Source organism: Pipistrellus hanaki (assembly GCF_964339955.1).
Source record: "Pipistrellus hanaki genome assembly, chromosome: 1".
Classification (NCBI taxonomy): Eukaryota; Metazoa; Chordata; class Mammalia; order Chiroptera; family Vespertilionidae; genus Pipistrellus; species Pipistrellus hanaki.
In genome coordinates, this window is record NC_140503.1 from 60,385,759 (window position 1) to 60,405,243 (window position 19,485).

General features: G+C 48.9%; 1 protein-coding gene across 1 annotated transcript; it reads left to right on the forward strand.

Annotated features, from left to right (window-relative positions):
• Window positions 1–1,333: 1,333 nt before the first annotated feature.
• EPB42 (erythrocyte membrane protein band 4.2) lies at window positions 1,334–18,540 on the forward strand. The gene is made up of 13 exons (XM_084903177.1): window positions 1,334–1,540; window positions 3,024–3,209; window positions 3,827–4,060; window positions 6,211–6,329; window positions 7,244–7,348; window positions 8,224–8,401; window positions 8,935–9,073; window positions 9,342–9,445; window positions 10,243–10,485; window positions 11,639–11,938; window positions 13,771–13,931; window positions 15,019–15,152; window positions 17,156–18,540. Exons 1-13 carry the CDS (start codon window positions 1,531–1,533, stop codon window positions 17,316–17,318), a joined length of 2,076 nt encoding a protein of 691 aa, XP_084759303.1. The 5' UTR covers window positions 1,334–1,530; the 3' UTR covers window positions 17,319–18,540.
• Window positions 18,541–19,485: the final 945 nt, after the last annotated feature.

The window sequence follows — 19,485 nt, forward strand, 5'->3', positions numbered from 1 at the left end:
ATTTGCATGTTTCTCTTTTATTAGTGTGGATATCTAGGAAGCCTTTAGAAATTTATTTTTGAACCTTAGAATCAACTTTTCTAGTGTCAAAAAAAAATTTGTTGGCATTTAAAATATTTTTTAATTGATTTCAGAGAGGAAGGGAAAGGGAGAGAGAGAAACATCAATGATGAGAGAGAGTCATTAATCAACTGTCACCTGCATACCACCCTCTCCCTCCCCCCTCCCACCTGACTGGGGACTGAGCCTGCAACCTGGGTGTATACCCCAACAGGGAGTGGAATCATGACCTCCTGGTTCACAGGTCAATGCTCAACAACTGAGCAACACTGGCTGGGTGGCATTTTTATGGAGAATGCATTAAACTTAAGATCAGCTTTCTATATTATCTTATCCTTTATAATCATTTTTAATAGATTCATGTTTTCCTGGTAAAAAACATATCGTCATCAAATAATGAAAAATTTACCTCTTTGTTTCTCATGAAGAATCTTTTGGGGGGTGAGGATTGAGAAAGCAGCAGCTTCATTTTTTAATAAGAATTTTCAAATGGACAATGGTTTAAAGTTTTAAAAGTATAAAAGAGCCAATAGCAGAAAAATCACCTTATGAGCTCACCCCCCGGCTCTCCTCCCCACAGGCAACCATTGTTCTTTGCTGTTTCTTTTATATCCTCCTATAGATATCCCACATGCAGGCAGGCCTGTACAGTTGTCCTGAGAATGCTTCTGGTGACAGTTTCAGAAGCCAAATAAATAGCTGGGCTGTAGAAGGTCAAAGACAGCCAGATAGGAAATCATCTCCTGTGTCTTGTCTCCTCTGTGACTAGACAAGTAGAAGAAGAAAAAAACATGACTCTGCATCCCAAGATAATCCCACACCCTCTCTGATAGAGAGTCCCAGACCCGACAGGTTTGGAAGCGTTTGGGCTCTGTCTTCTGCTTTCAGAACATTTATTTTTCACCAATGAATTCTACCTCCTTATCTCTTTCACACAGATGAGTCCCAAGCATACATGTTCTCTCTTTGTATTATCAAAACAGACCACAAACATCTAGCAACTTGCAGCCCAGGATATGTTCAGGGCCTGAGATTTGGGGTTGGATGTGGGCTTCCTATTTGTGGAGTCATCTCTTCCAGAGCCGTTCAGTGTCATCCAGGAAACGTCTCAGAGGGTCGCCCGAGGCCACTGAAGCACCAGACTTAGAGGTTTCTTCCAGGATTCTCCAGATGGCAGATCTTTCCCACTCCAACCTGCTTGGCCTCCTGGCTCAAGAGATACAATGAAAAAATGGTAACTCCCAACAGCTGGTTCAAGAGATAGCAGTGGGGAGGGAACAGGAGAGAAGAAACTTGTCAGGGAGCTCACAAGAGAAGCAGAAGGAAACGCCACTATTTGTAGATTCTTAAGCCAACAAAAGTACCTCCATTATTTTTTTTGTCTGGAAGACAGATTCAGAGAGGAAGCCCCAAGCAACAGTTCAAGACAGACACTTCCTGTGGCCACGTGGATAAGGGCAGCCTGCAACCATGGGACAGGGTGAGTCACGCCAACTCTCCATGGGGCTTGCTGGACTGTCAGCAGCCCCTCCATCATTACGTGTTTTCATTAAAGGAAGTAGGTGGTGGTGGAGGTGATGGGTGGTGTGACTTTGCTGAGGAGTGGTGGCAAGTGCTGGTAGTGGAGGTGGTGATGGTGGTGGGGCTATTCAGTAGCAACAGAGTAGGTTGTGGCAGTAAGTTTGTGATCATAATTGTATTGAAGGTGGTTATAATGGTTAATATGGATTTATATTCTTGTCCCAGGATCATATGGGTAGAGGTGAGCAAGAGTCTGGATTTTATTCATTGCTTTAGGATTGGGAAAGAAAAGGAGGTCAACAATGAGAAAAAGCACTGCTCTTATTAATAATAATAATAATAATAATAATAATAATAATTACTGTTTCATTTAATGGGACTTATGTGTCTGACTCTAAGCTAAGTGTATTACAGTAGTCCCCCATCAATGTTTTCACTTTTGTGGTTTCAGTTACCATGGTGAACTGTGATCTGGAAATATTAAGTGTAAAATTCCAGCAGTAAACAATTCTTAAGTTTTAGGTGGTGGGCCTTTCTGAGTAGCAGGATGAAATCTCACACAATGTGCTTCCTGGGATGTGAATCATCCCCTTGTCCAGTTTACTCATGGCATATGCTATCCACCCCTTAGTCACTTAGTAGCCATCTCGGTTATCAGGTAGACTATTGTGGTATCACAGTGCTTGTATTCAACTAGCCTTTATTTTACTTAATAATGGCCTTAAACCATTCACATAACTTTTATTACAGTGTGTTGTTATAATTGTTCTATTTTATTATTAATTGTTACTGTTCGTTTCTAATTGTGACACATTTAGAAATTAAACTTTATCATAAGTATGTATGTTTAGGAAAAATATAGTATATAGCAGCAATTTTCAACCTTTTCATCACATAGCACAAATAAACTAATTATAGAAGTCTCTGGCACACCAAAAATATATTTTTTTTGTCAATCTGACAAAAATTGGGTATAATTTTTGTTTATTCACACTGGATGGCTATTGTTGTGCTGGCTGTGTTCACTTTTTTCTTTGACAATCTAAGGGAAAAGAGGTCAGTGCCCCTGACTAAATAGTCAGGTTTTGCACATTTAAAAAAATTCTTATTGCACACCGGTTGAAAATCTCTGGTATACTATAGGGTTTGGTACTATTTTCAGTTTCAGGCATCCACTGAAGTCTTGATATGTATCCCCTAGGGATAAGGGAGGGTCGGGGGACCGCTATTGTATATATTACTTTATTTAATCTCCACAACCTTACAAGGAGGAGTGATCATTCTAGGGGAGAGAAAATAGAGGGTCGTAGTAGTTACTTGCCTTAGCAAGCTAGTAAGTTGAGCCAAGGATTTTTGAACCCTGGTCTTGCTGACTCTAGAGTCTCTGTTTTTCCTTACTTGTCATAATTACCTAGTCTCCATGTTTTCTCTTTTCCACATAGCCCTGGGGATCAAGAGCTGCGACTTCCAGGCAGCAAGAAACAATGAGGAGCACCACACCAAGGACATCAGCTCCAGGCGCCTCATTGTGAGGAGGGGACAGCCCTTCGCCATCAGGCTGCACTTCCGGGATCCGGTCCCCGCATATCTGCCTGCCCTAAAGAAGGTGGCCCTCATTGCACAAACCGGTAAGTGGAGCAGGCCTGGACCCCGTTGGCGGCAGGATTGGAGGGTTCTTCTTCACCACCCTCTCGGGGAACTAAGGGACAAATGGCCTACATGGTACTTGGACCTCAAGACGTTCTGCCCACCCAGCAGGGCTGTTGTGAAGGAAGAGAATGTGCAGAGTAAGTCTTGTTTAGGAGGGTTCAGAAGTTGCTTCGCAGCATTATCACACGGGGCTTCCTTTTGGTTGCAAATATAATATCAGTTCTGTAGAAAAGCCGGATGGGATCTAATCCAGGCTCAATGTCACATTTAATTGTTACTATTTATTGGATCTGTATACATGTCCGATATTAGGACAAGGGATTAACATGCAGCATCTCATCACATTGACACTCTGAAACAGGTATTATTACCACGCCCTGGTTATAGACTATGAAATGTCTAAATGTAGATCCATGGGCACATGAGAACTTGTGTGCTCCCACCACCTTCTATTGCCTCCCATTAATGGAAGGGCCTCTTATTCTCCTCCCAAACTCATTTCTTAACGGCTCCAGCTTTATTATACATGACTCCATTACTCAGTTGTGACCAAGCCGTCCGAATGACCAATTCGTCTGGCCATTTGTGACTGCAGGAGAGCAGCCTTCCAAGGCCAACAGGACCCAAGCCACCTTCCCAATTTCCAGTCTGGGGAACCGGAAGAGCTGGAGTGCGCAGGTGGAGGAGAGAGATGCCCAGGCCTGGACCATCTCTGTGACCACGCCCTCCGATGCTGTCATTGGGCACTACTCACTCCTGCTGCAGGTCTCACGCAGGCAGCCACGCCTCCTAGGCCAGTTCACCTTGCTCTTTAACCCCTGGGTTCGAGGTAAGTTTGGGCTTGGGTCAGGCTGGGCTGCACAGGGTACTCAAGGTAGAGGATGTGGGTGCAGCTCTGGCAGGGAGCACCTGCCCGGGGCCCCAGTGGATAACTTCTGGGCAGCTCATTCTTGGGGAGTCTGCTTCCTGGATGAATGGCCTCTCAGGTCCAGAGTCCTGTTTCGGTGTCACCCCTGGCGGAAGCAGCCTGGGGCTCCCCACTGGAAGCAGGTGAACCCAGGTTTTGTGAAAACTGAGGTTTGTATAATTTGGGGAAAGCCTCTTAAAGAAAAAGAACGCAAAATTTTGAATTGCTAAGGTCCCTCCCAGGGCCTGAAGGGGGTCTGTGCTAGTGAGGGGCCCAAAGCTTCAGTTCCATCAGCTTCGCACTAAATCTGTCCTGCTTCTCTCCACTTGTTTCTTCTGTTCTCACTGCTGAAGACTGCTGGGTTCTCTCCAAAGGAAGGCTTGGGAATGTCCCGCGTGAGCCTCAGCTTACAGGGCTGGCCTCCCGGAGCTCAGCACCCAATGGGTGGGCTTTCCTCCGGCAGACATCAGCCCGGGCTGTGGGAGCTATTTCATCTAGAAAAGATCATCGGTATTTGGCCCCAACAGGCGCCAACAAGGGCATCTATTCTTCTGATGATTGAGTCTGTCTTTCCTTCCCCCGCCCCTTTGGGATAAAGCAAGTTTTATTTAGGTAGAGATAAAGAAGGCTGCCAGGGCCAGGGCAAAGCTGTGGAAGAATGAAAAGTATGTGTCCCAGTGGACGTGGGCCAGTTTGAGAGTGCGTTTGCTGTCTTTCCGTTTTAAATCTGCTACCACCCACCTTAATGCTTGGTCTCCCTGAAGGGGCCTCCTTACAAGGCAGAGCTGGGAAATGGGAGGAAATTGGAAGAAATCTTCCCAGGTGCCTACAGCTCCATCTCCAGTTCCTGACTCCCTTCTCATGTGGTACCTGAATCCCCATTGGCTCCCTGTCTCTACTTCTCTGGTTTCCAATCCCCCTCCTTCCTCAATTCGAGGCTCTCTTTGTGCTAAGCAGGGTGGAGAGGTGGAATAATAGATAGGAACTTATATCCAGTCATGGTTGGCTTGTAGGGACAGCCTGTGTGTGTGTGTGTGTATGTGTGTGTGTGTGTGTAGGCGTGTGTAGGTGTGTGTGTAGGCATGTGTAGGTGTGTGTGTAGACGTGTGTAGGTGTGCGTGTCTATCTGAGCAGGAGTGCGTTGTTTGCTCTGCTCACTGGGAGGTGATAAAGAGATTTTTGGAGATTAACCGAGACTCAGTCTCATCTTGGATACCTGGGGTTGGGGCTTTCCTGAATTCTAAAGGAAATTTTACATCCTATAATGAAAGTCAGAGCCCTATTCACAAGCAGGGAACTTTATCAAAGGGGGGCTGCACCCAAGCAGAGGACAGGAGGATAGTGCTATCTGGTCACCTATGTCCCAGAGCCCTGTAACCTGGGCCACACACTTTCGTCTGCAGTGACTGCCAAAGAAGCGGTGTCCAGCTTCCTAGGGTGGGCAGTGGACTCCTCAAAGCCCCCGTCCTCCTCCCCAGCCCACCCCCTGGATGGGACAGCGGGAGAGGCACCCACAAGAGGCAGTGGGAGCCCCAGGCCCAGGTGCACACCCGCAGAGCGGAAAGCCAATGCTCTGGCTTTCACTTTGCCAGCCCCACTGCTCCCTCTCACCCTGTCTTGCCAAATGCTTCTCTTCCCTTCGGCTCCCCTCTGTCAACCTATGTTGTATTGTTTTTTTCTAAACACTATTTTGTTTAAATTAAACTTGGGAGAGAGACATAATAGGCCCATGGGGAAGATCCCTGGATTGTTGGCAAATTCTCTTGGGATGGTCGCATTCTGGCTACAGATGTCTTCTGGGAGCTAGTAGGATTTTTAAGGTTGGCTTGCTCCTGGCTGACCATGAGGCCACCTTGGCTGACACAGAAAGTCTGTCCGCTGCCCCCTCTCTCCACCAGGGAGGCCAGGTCCCAGAGGGGCCAGTGAACAGAAGTCCTCCCTCAGTCCTCGTTAAGCCCAGAGAGAAGGGGAGATGTGCAGCCCAAAGTGACCTGGCAGGGGGGGCAGAGGCCAGGATGTGGAGAGCAGACCCCGCCCCTCACAGGCCCTCGTTCCTGCCCGCCTCTCCCCAGAGGATGCTGTGTTCCTGGAGAATGAGGCTCAGCGCTGGGAGTACGTGCTGAACCAGAACGGCCTCATCTTCCTGGGCACGGCGGACTGCATCCAGGAAGAGCCCTGGGACTTCGGCCAGGTACGGGGGCCTCTGGGGAAGGGGAAGGGGAACCAAAGGCTATGGGACAAGCACTGGTGTCTGGCCTGAACACCAGTGCTTGTCCCATAGCCTTTGGTGTTCAGGCCAGACAGAAATGGCAGGTCCAGAAGCCCCTGGTCATGAGGCAACATGTGTAGGAAATTTCAGCCATGTGGGACCGACCGCTCTTTCCTCGGGGCCATAACAGACCATCCTCCACAGCTCCTAGATTTATCTTCTTAAAGATCACACCAATCAAAGCCCTCTATTAACCCCCCCCCACACACACACACACTGTCCACAGGATATAAACCTTCACAGCCAGGCCACTGCTTTCCTTTCCCCCAGAGCCACCCATGCGCCAGCTCCCTGACCAGCCAGCCCCTGGGCACGCGGGCTGAGTGTTCCCCTCACCTGGAATAGCTTCCCTTCGATATCTCCTGGGAAGCTCCTGCCCATCTTTTAAGACCCTCCGAAAGCCTTCCTCCGCCCCAAAGGCAGAGAGAACCTCTCTGCTGAGCTCTCTGCTCTGCGCTGGCATCTCTCCCAGCGCCCTGGCTAAGTGGCTTCGCGGCCCCCTCCCCCGCTCCCCGTGGGCTTTTCAAGAGCAGGGGCTGCCTTGGCGCCCTCCGCACGCGGGCCAGTGCCAGCAGGAGCGGCAGGAGTGCACTAAAGGGATAAAGGTAGAAATGACAGGGAACAGCACAGGCCCAGTCTTCAAGCGTTCACACCGTATCGGGAGAGTGGAATAACAGAACAGGCAAAGGATTGGACCACCAGGCGCAGGGGCCAAGGGGCACAGGGGGACAAGGCAAGGGAGGAAGGAGGGCAGCTGAGTCTAAGAGGAGGACGAGGTGCCAGGGCTGAATTGTGGGATGGGGACCCTTCCTCACTGCCCTGTGTGGTCCTTCCAGTTTGAGGGGGATGTCTTGGACCTCAGCCTGGACTTGCTGAGCACGGACGAGCAAGTGGAGGAGTGGGGCAGCCCTGTGCATGTGGCCCTCGTTTTGGGCGCGGTGGTGAGTGAGAGGGAAGCGGGAGCCCTCTGACAGGGCTGTCCCCCGCCCCTGTGGCCCTGAGTACCTGCAAAACACCAATAGTGCCCTCTTCCCAGAGTGTGGGGTAGTTCCTGGAGAAGGTTGTGAGTATGGAGGGGAGGACAGTAGCAGCCATAGGTGGGGGTCGAGGGGGGAAGGGGGGGAGGCATCATCCTCCAGGACACAAGTCTGCAAGGACTAAACCTGGCCTGGATGTCCTCAGAGCCCACACTGGAGGCCTGGGTCTCTGGAAGGGAGGGAGTGGGGTCCATCTTTTTTTTTTTTTTTTAATTGATTTCTTATAGAGAGGAAGGGAGAGAGATAGTTAGAAACATCGATGTGTGAGAGAAACATCATCGCTCAGCTACCTCTTGCACGCCCCCCACTGGGGATGTGCCTGCAACCAAGGTATATGCCCTTGACCAGAATCGAACCTGGGACCTTTCAGTCCACAGGCCGACGCTCCATCCACTGAGCCAAACCGGTTTATATATATATATATATATATATATATATATATATATATATATATATATATATATATATATATATTAAAGTCAGTTCCTGGACTCCTCCCAGCGCCTCCCTCACCCCAGCCCCCCCCCCCCCCCCAAAAAAAAAAAAAGATGGTAACCTAGTGAGCTAGTGTGGAACAGGCGGTTTAACGTGGTCCAGGTCATTCTGACGCAGATGCCTGTTCACCACCCTTGGAAAACGGGCGATGAGACTTCCTCACTTCCCACCCCACTTTACCCTCTCACCCTCACCTCACCCCCTCACCGCCACCCCCCCCCCGCCCCCCCCCCCGAAGCTGACCATCCCGGTACCCACACAACAGCCACGTGTTTCCCAAACAGCTGCGTGCCCTCCAGGAGAAGAGCGTCCTGCCCGCCCCGCAGTCCCAGGACGCCCCGGAGGGGGCCTGGCTGAGCAAGCGCCGGGGCAGCGCGCCCATCCTGCGGCGGTGGTGCACCGGCCACGGGCGGCCGGTGGGTGCCGGCCAGGCCTGGGTGCTGGCCGCTGTTGCCTGCACAGGTACGGATCCGGCTCACCGGGATCCCCAGACAGAGTGTCCTCCCGTGGGGTTGCCCTGCGGCCCCCTGTGGGAGAGGCATCTCCAAAAGCGGGTGCTGCCCCCACCCCGCCCCATTGCCTCGCCTCCTTCCCACCCATAACTCCATCCGGCCAAGAAGCCGGTATTTGTTCAGGGCAGCTCCTCCGGACAGGCTGCCGCTCCTTTTCCTGCTCAGCAAAGTGGGGCCCATCTGGGGAACGCTGCTCCCAAACTCACTTTCACCCCGAAACTCCCCCTGCCGCTCCCCGCAGCGTGTTCCATCTGCCCGTGCCCTGCTGCACCGCATCTCCAGGTCCTGTGCCTGGTGCCAGTTCTAACTTCCCGGTGCATGTGCCCTTCCTCTTTCCACGCTGTCCCCGGGCACTTCGGACAGCGCCTGCCCAAAAGAGACCCCGGAAACACTAGCCGTACCCCTTCCCTGCCCTACACACACCCCCACCCGACCCCCACCCCCAGGCCCTGCGGCCCCGCTGACCGCGCCCCTCCCCCGCAGCGCTGCGGGCCCTGGGCATCCCTGCGCGCGCCGTGACCGCCTTCTCCTCCGCCCAGGGCACGGGCGGGGGGCTGCTGGTGGACGAGTACTACAGCGAGGAGGGCCTCCTGAACGGAGAGGGCCAGCGAGGCAGGATCTGGTGAGCGGCCCGGCAGGGGGAGGGAGTCTCAGGCTGGAGGGCTCCACCCCTGGGGCCTGACCCTTGGGAACCCACCGCCCCAGGGGCCCAGGCACAGAGGAGGCAGGGCGCGGAGGGTCAGTCGTGGCAGGCACGCTCCTTCCTGGTGTTACAGCCACTTGTATGGTACACACCAACGCCCATCCCCATGGCAACAGCAACCGCTATTTCTAGGACCTCTTTGGGAACCTTTTTTTTTACACTCAAATGGCTCTTTTGCTACCTTCAGGATCTTCCAGACTTCCACAGAGTGCTGGATGGCCCGGCCTGATTTGCCCCAGGGTTACGGTGGATGGCAGATTCTGTACCCAAGTGCTCGTAAGGGAGGTGCAGGTAAAAAAACAAAACAAAACAAAACAAAACAAAACACACCTGGAGGAGCAGCGGGAGGCCTCAGGGTCACAGGGTGCCTGGACTGAAGGAGTCCCTCGGAGAGGAAACAGGAACAACAGATGGTCCAAACGGGGTTTGCATTCCCTAAAGCAAGAAAAGTGGAGAGAATGATGGTGACTGGCAGAATGCTGACCTGATGCCAGTGGGCTCAAGGGGACAAAGGTGTCCGCCATCCCAGCCCAAGGCTGTGGGGAGACGAGCCCCGCCTCAGAGCAACAGGGGGAGAGCGGGCCTCAGTGACAGGCAGAGGGTCTTAGGGAGCTGGTAGATGGGCCGGGTCAGGGGCTTGTCACGGGGCTTCTGAGACTCTGGGTATGGATGAAGAGGGTATCAAAGTAGGTTCAGGCTCTTAGAAGGAATCTGGATTGAAGCTCAGAAAAGGTCTTTAGGATCCATAAAAAGATGGTTCTTCCTTCCCCCGCAAGAGAACAGTGACCCAGTCCTATCACATCCATAGCGAAGCTGGCTTAGGAACCCTTGTGTTCTGTGTCTTCCTGGGGTTCTATCTGTCCAGTTTCTGAGAGGGCTCCTGCCACAGACCGTTACCAACGCTATTGCCACTAAACGTTGTTTCCCCTCTGCATGCCCTCTTAGGAACCCTGCTCAGTGCCCATCTCTGCCCTCAACCCCCGGGGAGGGAAAATGGGGACTAGGATGGGAACTGAGCTTATGGAGCCCCGGCCCAAGCAGAGGTCTGGCTGTGGCTCTGCTTGCCCACTGACCTTTCTCTCCCTTAGTCCTGAAGGCCTGTGAGCTGGTCCCTGTCAGAGCGGTCAAGGAGGGGACCCTGGGGCTGACGCCTGGAGTAGCAGACATCTTTGCCTCGGTGAACGCCTCCTGCGTGGTCTGGAAGTGCTGTGAGGATGGGACCCTGGAGCTGACCAACTCCAACACCAAGTATGTGGGCCGCAACATCAGCACCAAAGGTGTGGGCAGTGACCGCTGCGAGGACATCACTCAGAACTACAAGTATCCCGAAGGTACTGCCAGGGGAGGCCCCAGGCTTCCAGCTCCTGAAATAGCAAAACAGGGGGATGCAGGCCATGGAGAGTTGCAGTTCTTACCCCATCATATTTCTCAGCCCCCTTTGCCACAGTGACATTTTGGGCCAGGTGACTCTCCATTGTGATGGCCTGTACAGCATGTCTGACCTCTCTCCACCAGATGCCAGCACCCCTCCGTCACCAATCACCACCTCCACCAGCTGTGACAAACAGAAGTGTCTCCAGACACTCCCGATGTCTCCTGAGGGGCAAAATTGCCCCCAGTTTTGCTACAAAACAACACATGTACTGCTAAACCAGCTACCAAAAGATGTTCTTCCTCTCTCCTGCCTATCCAGTCCCTCTTAACCTGTTCCTGCCTCCATATTGGTTAATGGCACTACTGTCTACCTATTTGTTCCATTAGTAAGGCCTGCACTCTCGTCTTTTCCCCTTCACCACCCCACATTACTCTCACATGTGGCTCCTCATCTCCTTCCCCATTGCCTGTATCAGTAGTCGGCAAACTGCGGCTCTCGAGCCACATGCAGCTCACGAGCCGCGGTTTGCCGCTCTGTTGATTAATGAGTTTGTCACCCACTGGCCTATGGGTAACCCAGGGTCTTGTCATCTCTTATCCACAATATTCCAATGATCGCCTAACTACCCCCTGCCTGCAGTCTCTCCATCATTATTCCATTTCCAAACTTTCCGTTTCCAGAATGAGCTTTCTAAGACACAAGTATAATTATCTTACTACCCCTGCTCCTGAACATTCCATGGCCCCCATTGCCCTTGGAATAAGTTCAAACTCCTTCACTTAGAAAGGTTCAAGTCTCTTCCAAACTGTCCTCAGAGACAGTGTGAATTGTCCAAAAACTGGCTCTCCCAACTGTTCAAAGGGGCAGATTCATGGCACTTGAAAAAGAACTCAATCCTTGAGTGACTTGGAAGGGACATGCTGTGTCTGTGCCGAACACAGACTTTTTTATTTTATTTTTAAAGTTAAATATGCCCTTAGAGGTTTGCAAAGTTCTCGTGACTTTGGCATTTGAGCAGCCGTGTGTAAATAAATCTTAGCCCTGGGCTTTTATTAGAAGGGCCTATACCTGCTGGGTAAGAGGCCTGCTTTGTTTCTCCTGTTCTTCAGGATCTCCTCAAGAAAAAGAGGTGCTGGAGAGAGTCCAGAAAGAGAAGCTGGAGCATGGGGCAGACAACGGCATCCGTCCTCCCAGTCTCGAGACCGCTGATCCTCTGTACCTGTTCTTGGACGCACCCAGCTCCCTACCCCTGAGAGGGGATGCCCAGTTCTCCGTGACCCTGGTTAACCCCGGTGACCAGGAGAAGGCTGTGCGGCTGGCCATTGGGGTGCAGGCCGTGTACTACAACGGCGTCCTTGCTGCTGAGCTCTGGAGGGAGAAGCTGCTCCTTACGCTCAGCGCCAACCTGGGTAACTAACTCTCTGTGGCCCTGCCAGATCCCAGACACCCAGTTCCCACCCGGGGCAGACTGCAGCCCTGAGGCTCCCCTGCAGGTCTCAGTGGGTGGCTTCTAGCTCCTGGTGTTTTTTTCTTCTCTCTCTCTCTCTCTCTCTCTCTCTCTCTCTCTCTCTCTCTCTCTCTCTCTCTCTCTCTTCTCTCTCTCTCTCTCTCCCTCTCACTCACTCACTTCTCCATCTAGTTATTGTGCTTCATACAGAAAAAATAAAATCCCACAATTCTGATTGCAGTAAGATAAGTATACAGGCCATAGCAGCAGTGTAAGAAGTGTTTGGCAAGGTAAACAGAATGGAATGGCAGGGGAGCATTGCACCCAGGCTGGAGCACAGGCAGCGGCCAAGCAAATCAGGCGGCACTGGGTCCTAAGGGTGACAGGACAGCGATGGACAGAAACGTGAGTTACGGGAGTTCCCGGCAGAGGAGCGACATGTGTGCAGGTTCTTCCTCCCACAGGTTTTCCTTTAATTGGTCCGGGGTGGGGCCCAGGCATTGATTGCTGGTTTTTTTTTTTTGTTTTTTTTTTAAAACTCCCCATGTTATTCTAGGGTTGAAATTTCCTGGACAAGAGTGGTTGTTCTCAAATGTTCCTACAGTCAGAATCACCTAGGGAAATCTGTTGCTCAGCCTGCACCCCAGACCAATTAAATCAGAAATTCCATGGTTGGAGCCAAACATTTAAAAAAAAATTATAAATCTCACATTGATGTGAGAAAGAATCACTGATTGGTTGCCTCTCCTATGCAGACCGAACTCACAATCTGGGCATGTGCCCTGACTGGGAATTGAACCAGTAACCTTTTGGTGCATGGGATGACTCTCAACCAACTGAGCCACAACGGCCATGGCTTTTATTATTATTTTTATTGTTGACACTATAGGAGATATCTGCCATTTCTCCCACCCCCACGCCCATTGCCCACCTCCACCCAGGAAGAGATGGGTTTTAATTGATGGTGCAACTCTTGGGGAAATGAGAGACAACAAGAACAATTATAGCTCACATTTTTGGGCCTTTATTAGTGACAAACATGGTGTGTTAAGTGTTATATGTGCATTGGCTCATTTATCCTCACAGCCTAATGAGGCAGGAACCATTATTATCCCCGCTTTACATATGAGGAGACCGAGAAACAGAGAGGTTAAATAATTCACCCGAAGTTGCACAGGCAGGCACTGGTAGGGTCAGGATGGAGCATAGACTGTAAAAACAGAGGACTGGACTTGCGCAGTGGGGACCCATCACCCCGCAAGGGGAGCAGTGAGAGCTAGGGTGTGTGTCTATGTCTGTCGTTTGGGGATGGGAACAGGAGCTTGAAAGGATTCCTCAGGGATGAAGGATGGCTTTATTTTCTCTGCAAAAGGGAAAGAGAAGAAGCAGAGAATGGGAAGGAACTACGTCAGCATATATTCAGTAACAGTGTGTGGCGGGGTCTGAGATAAGTACTTCATTTGCAGTGTCTCCTTTAACACAAGCCATCCCACCAGGTAGGTATTATTACTAGACAAAGAAACAGAGGCCAAGAGAGCTTAGCTTGTTCTAGCTCACAGGGACTGTGTCCACAACCCCAAGGAGGTGGTCTGCCAAACGTGTTAGTGAAGGTGGTGCTGGGGGGGAGGGGTGGGTTCTTGGATGAGTTTCAATTTGAAATTGCTGTGAGGGAGGAGGCTCCTTTCTGGCTTCAGCGAGATCCTGACTCCTCTGCATTCTGTGTGTAGCCATTGCTTGTCTCCGGGGCACGCTCACTCAGCTTTTTTGCACTGACTCCTCTGTCACGTATCTCAGTCAGGAAAATCACCACCAGCCTGTCCTTCTCCCATTTTGAGCGAAGCCCACCTGAGAACAGCTTCCTCAGACTTACCGCTGTGGCGACGCACTCGGAGTCCAGCCTTAGCTGCTTTGCTCAGGAAGACATCGCCATTTGCAGACCACACCTTGAAATTGAGGTAGGCATCAGTCTTTCCCCACATTGCCCTCATGCACTTACCACTCAGGTCCCCATTTCAGAAAGAATCAGAGGCCATCCCACTTCAGTGCAGGTGGCTGCTGCAGGACCACCGGAAAATGCTATGTTGAGAGCTCCTTGCCTTGAAAGAGATGGTTTCTTACATGTGCTCTTCAGGTTTAAATCTTCCAACTTCTTAAGTGGTTAAGTAAAGGTTGGTCCTCCCCAGTTGTTGCCTCCATACTTATAGGGATAATAATTGCCTGTGTTTATTTAGCACTTTATGCATAGGGCAATGTAGTTTCATCTCATTTCTTTTCATTCAAAAACCCTGTGAGGTGGAACTGTTCCCATTACGTATTCAGATGAGGAAACTCTCCTACAGAGCAATATGCCCAAGATCATAATAATGGGACATTTTGGAGACTGATGGCTCTTGATCTAGTCATCTTTCCACGGCTACCCTGGCCAAAATTAATGCAATTTGGTCCACGCCCTTAAAGAGGTTATAGTTGCGTAAGAGAGACACAGTGCTGGTCTTCTATGTAAATGCTTTAATAGAGCCACGAGGTCACTATGGGATAAGTGAAGTAAAGGGGGTTAATTCCATCTGATTAGTTTGAGGAAGACTTTGTGGAGAAGGTGGCATATATACTGGGGAAAATGGGCACGCTTCCAGTGCAGAGGTGGGGGCAGGCCATTGCGAGAAGAAGAGGCCCAGAGGAAGGAGCCTGAGGGGTGTGCTGGGGATGGGAGAGCACCTGATGTGGCTTGAATGTTGTTTATCAAGGGAAGAACAAATAAGGTTGGAGAAGTGGGTTTGGGTCAAACCATAAAGGGTTCTGAATGCCAACTGAAGCTTCCTTCCGGGGACGATGGGAAACCCTCCAAAGCCTCTAAGTGGAGGAGAGGCACCATCAGACACGGTCTGTGAGAGATCTGGTGTGAGGGTAAATGCAGGAAGACCAGGCAGAGGGGTGAAGAAGTCAGCTGAGGTGTTTGGGTCAGGATGGCAGAGGTAGGAGAGTAATGGAGGGAACAGGGAGTGTGCCCAGGAGGGGAAAGAGTAACTGCGTCTCTTACCACAGATGCCAGAGGCAGCAGAGCAGTATAAGCCTCTTAAGGCCTCAGTCAGCATCCATAACTCCCTGGATGCTCCCCTGAAGGACTGTGTGATCTCCGTCTTCGGAAGGGGGCTCATTCACAGAGAGAGGAGCTACAGGTAAGAAACCACAAGCTTTTCAACCCACCGACACATCTCAACTGGAGAAACACTGCACCCAAGGTTAATAACTGTCTTTTTGGTGTCCATGGAGACAGAGCAAATATGCCCTGAAGTAGAGCTAAGAGATTAGGGCCTATCTCATCCCACAGGGACAGCAGTGAGGGAGGCTGTGCACTCCTTAGGCACCCACCTGAGCCCGGTTGCTGCCCTGTCATGCAGGGAAAGCCTCAATATTGGTGAGTGCAGGTGACAGGGTGAGGACTGGGTACTAGAGAACATCACGGGAGGCTGCCTCTCAAAAGCTACATTCTGCTAAAGCCCACCACAATTTTGAATTTTTTCTCAATATTCTCTTTTATCCCTATTCCCTACTCCTATTCCAATCATACTTCTCATTATTTTGTTAGTATGTGTAAAATGTGCACTATTGCTTCATGAGCCTTTATTTTTATTTTAGAGCAAGAGGGAGAAGGAGAGGGAAACACTGATGTGAGAGAGACATTGATCAGTTGCCTCCTGAACATTCCCCAAACAGGGATTGAACCCACAGCCGGGTATGTGCCCTAACTTGTGACCCATCAAACTTGTGACCCTTCAGTGGCACAGGGCAGCACTCCAACTAATTGAGCCACACTGGCCAGGGCCTGAGCTAATATTTTTAAATTGTATAAGTGATGTTATGTCTAATTCTTTTTCTAACTTTTCACTCAGATCTACGTTTTTAAGACTCATCCACAAATATCCAGTCCATTGTTTCTGCTACATAATACATACTGCACATCCCCTGCTACCTACCCCACTACTTCATAGTGATGGTACCCATAGTACCTCCAACTCTCAAACACCACACATAATGCTGCAATGAAAAACTCCACATGTCCCCTTATGTACTTGTTTGAAACTTTGGTGGGCGAGGATAGGATATATATGCCCAGGAATAGAATTGCTGAGCCATAGGATATGCCCTGGTTTGACCAGGTACTATCAGTGTTCTTTGCAGAATGGCTGCAGAAGCCTCACTCCCTCCAGCACTCCAGGACAGTTTCTATATTCCTACTATTCCTCCACTCATGGCAATACCCAACCTTCTCTTTTTTTCAGTCTAATGGAAATAAGGTAATGTCTCATTATTGTTTTAATTTAATTCTTCGTGTTTATTAGCCTTTTCACTTACTCCTCTCTAAAGGTCTTTGACTACTTTTCTTTTGGTGTTCCCACCTTTTTTCCTCGATGATTTGAAGGAGTGGCCTGGATAGTCTAGGTAGTAGTCCCTTGTTGGTTTTAAACGCTGCAAGTATCTTCTTTCATCATCTCTCCTCTCATTATGTCCACTACATCCTTCGCTGAATAACACAGTATATAGTTCAGAGCTCACGGTGACCATTGTACCGTCCCTGAGGTCCCTGACAGGTTGTCTAGTATTGAGCCACTGCCTCAGCCTCATGAAACTCAATGAGTCATTCTTGCCAATAAGTTCAGAGGAGGGACTGCCAACATTTAACCAGACTTTTGTGGTCTTCCAGATCAATTGTGGGGCAAAGCTCCTCAAAGAAAATCTGTACTGTTCCCTCAGTCACCATAAGGTCCACAGGCAGGCAGGAAGCTACTGAGAGGGCTCCAACCACCACCTGATGGCATATTGGCATCTCAGTACACCTGCCATACCTGCTGTATTTAGCAATGTGAGGGTCCCAAAGCTATAGCTTTTCCAAATATACTCCAATACTGTGACTGAGACTGGGACCAGACTGAAGTCACAGGTGGTAAAAGAAACAACAGATGCAGCTTGGAAACCCTTAGAATAGGATTTCCCTTCTCAACCATGAAATTGCTCACCATAAGGAGGCTCCCGTCTTCTACCCCCTTCAAACCTCCTGTTTCAACAGCTAGGTACTTGGGTCACGATCCACCTCTTCCGGTAGGAAAGGATCAGAGTCACTGGGACCAGCAAAGCAATCAACCTGGGACAGAACTAGCACCTGCCTTTTCCTTTATTTCAGATTGGGTCCCGTGAGACCAGGAAACACCTTGTGCACCCAGTTCTGGTTCACACCGGTGAAGGCGGGGCCCCAGCGGCTCAACGTGGAAATGGACTGCAACATGTTCCAGAACCTAACCAACTACAGGAGTGTCACCGTGGTCGCCCCTGAACTCGCAGCTTAAACGGCAGCTCCAGCACCATTGCCCCCACCACCCTCTTGTATCTAAGCTCTAAAACCACACGTGCTGGAAGGGAAACTGCTTACCAGGCAAATGAATCCCCATTCAAGCTGATCTGAATGAAACAAAACCAGATTCCCAGAAATCAACAGAAAAGAATCTATTTCTGTCATTCCAGCTTAAGGCAGCTGTGAAGACTAGTTGCCTTAGAAACTACTGGGCTTGAGTGATAAAAGGATCTTTAAAAAGGTGCTCAGATGAATACATTCAGATTTTTCTCGTTCAGGATTTTCATAACCATTTTAGTGCTAACACATTCATTAACTTATAGGTAAGGAAAAGAACCTCACATTTAAATCATATATTTTTGAAATTGCTAAAAATGGAATTTTTAGATAATCCTAATATTTCATTGATTGGTGCTATCCCTACCCATTATCCTTAAAATCTCAAAGATGACTGAACCAAGTTATAACATACAGAACACAGGATCTAAGGGTAGAAGGATCTTCTAGATTCAGCTATGGATAAGTTTTACGAGAGTTCTATATGTATTAAGTATCCAACAATTAATGTCTGATGTTAATAACATGAATTTGGTCTAGTAGAGAAATGTTAAAATTATTAAGAATATAGAAAATAGGCCTTGTAAGAAAGAATAAAAACAAACAAAAAACAAAACAAAACTGAACTCCTTTTGTACCAAGTAATGTTTTGTGTGTTTTTTGTTCACATTATTTTGTTGCTTTGGCACTTTCTCAGTTTGAATTTAGTTCTTTTCCTTCATGACATTTGTTAAATATACAGAATGACACTTTATAAAGGAAAATTAAAACTCTTGCCTTAGGACTTTCAACCCCAAGTACTCACTAGTGCTCAAAAGAATGGCTACAATGCCGAAATCGGTTTGGCTCAGCGGATAGAGTATCGGTCTGCTGACTGAGGGGTCCCAGGTTTGATTCCGGTCAAGGGCATGTACATTGGTTGCGAGCACATCCCTGGTGTGGGGGAGTGCAGGAGGCAGCTGGTAGATGTTTCTCTCTCATCGATGTTTCTAGCTCTCTATCCCTCTCCCTTCCTCTCTGTGAAAAATCAATTAAAAAAAAATAAAAAATAAAAAAAGAATGGCTACTGTTGCTGTTTCTTCCTAAGACAGAAGGGCAGATGGGATGAATTACACCTACACAAGAAAAAGAACTGGCAGAAGAGGTTGCTGAGACTGCGGTATATACTTAAGGCCCAAGCCAGGTCAACAAAATATGCAAAACTACAGATTTACCATGTTTCCAATATATAATCTTCTAGGCTGATACAAAATAATAAATGGTGATGATTTTGCAAAACATTTAACGAAAGAGACACTTAAAATTATATGAGCTTATACATTAAAAATTTTTTGGATTATAAAAATTGTGTATGTAGTTAGCCCTGGCCGGTGTGGCGTGATTGGTTTGAATATCATCCTGTTCACCAAAGATGGTGGGTTCAATTGCCAGTCAGGGCACATACCCACGTTGCAAGTTTGATTGCTAGTTGGGGCATGTGCAGGAGGCAATATATTGATGTTTCTCTTTCTCTTTTTCCCCTTTCCTCTCTCTAAAAGGTCAATTAAAAATTTTTTTCCTTTTAATTTTGCATTTATATGTAGGGACCAGTAATATATAATAGAAAACAATACAGATACATATAAGAAAAACAAATCTGGTTCAGTAAGGTGAGCAAACTTAATGAGCTCAATACCACAAAATAATTTTAGAGGCATGGAGTGACCTGTAATATTCGAAGGACTTAATAAGAATAATGATATTATAGAACACTAGAGGCCCATGGCACGATATTCGTGCAAGAATAAGCCTTCCTTCCCCTGGCTTCACTCCTAGCTGCCCGGGAGCTGGCAAGTCCTTGCTTCTGTCCTGAACACCAGCTCCCTCCACCGCCCCCCTTCCCCTCATAGCAGGCTTCACATCACTCCTACATAAGCAAATTAACCTCCATCTTTGTTGGGTTAATTTGCATACTCAGATTGGCTGTGGGTGTAGCAGAGTGATGGTTAATTTGCATGTAACTCTTTTATTAGGTAAGATGCTCAATTACTAAGAGGGGCTTTGGAGTCACTTTCTTTAAAGTGTTTTGTTCTATGTATACTTCTGAATATTTTGTTCTATGTATA

Excerpts from the sequence above, each read along its gene's own strand:
- EPB42 (XM_084903177.1), top strand. Across the intron at positions 6,330-7,243 it reads AGCCCTGGGACTTCGGCCAG|TTTGAGGGGGATGTCTTGGA; the intron begins GTACGGGGGCCT and ends TGGTCCTTCCAG. Across the intron at positions 8,402-8,934 it reads GGCCGCTGTTGCCTGCACAG|CGCTGCGGGCCCTGGGCATC; the intron begins GTACGGATCCGG and ends CCTCCCCCGCAG.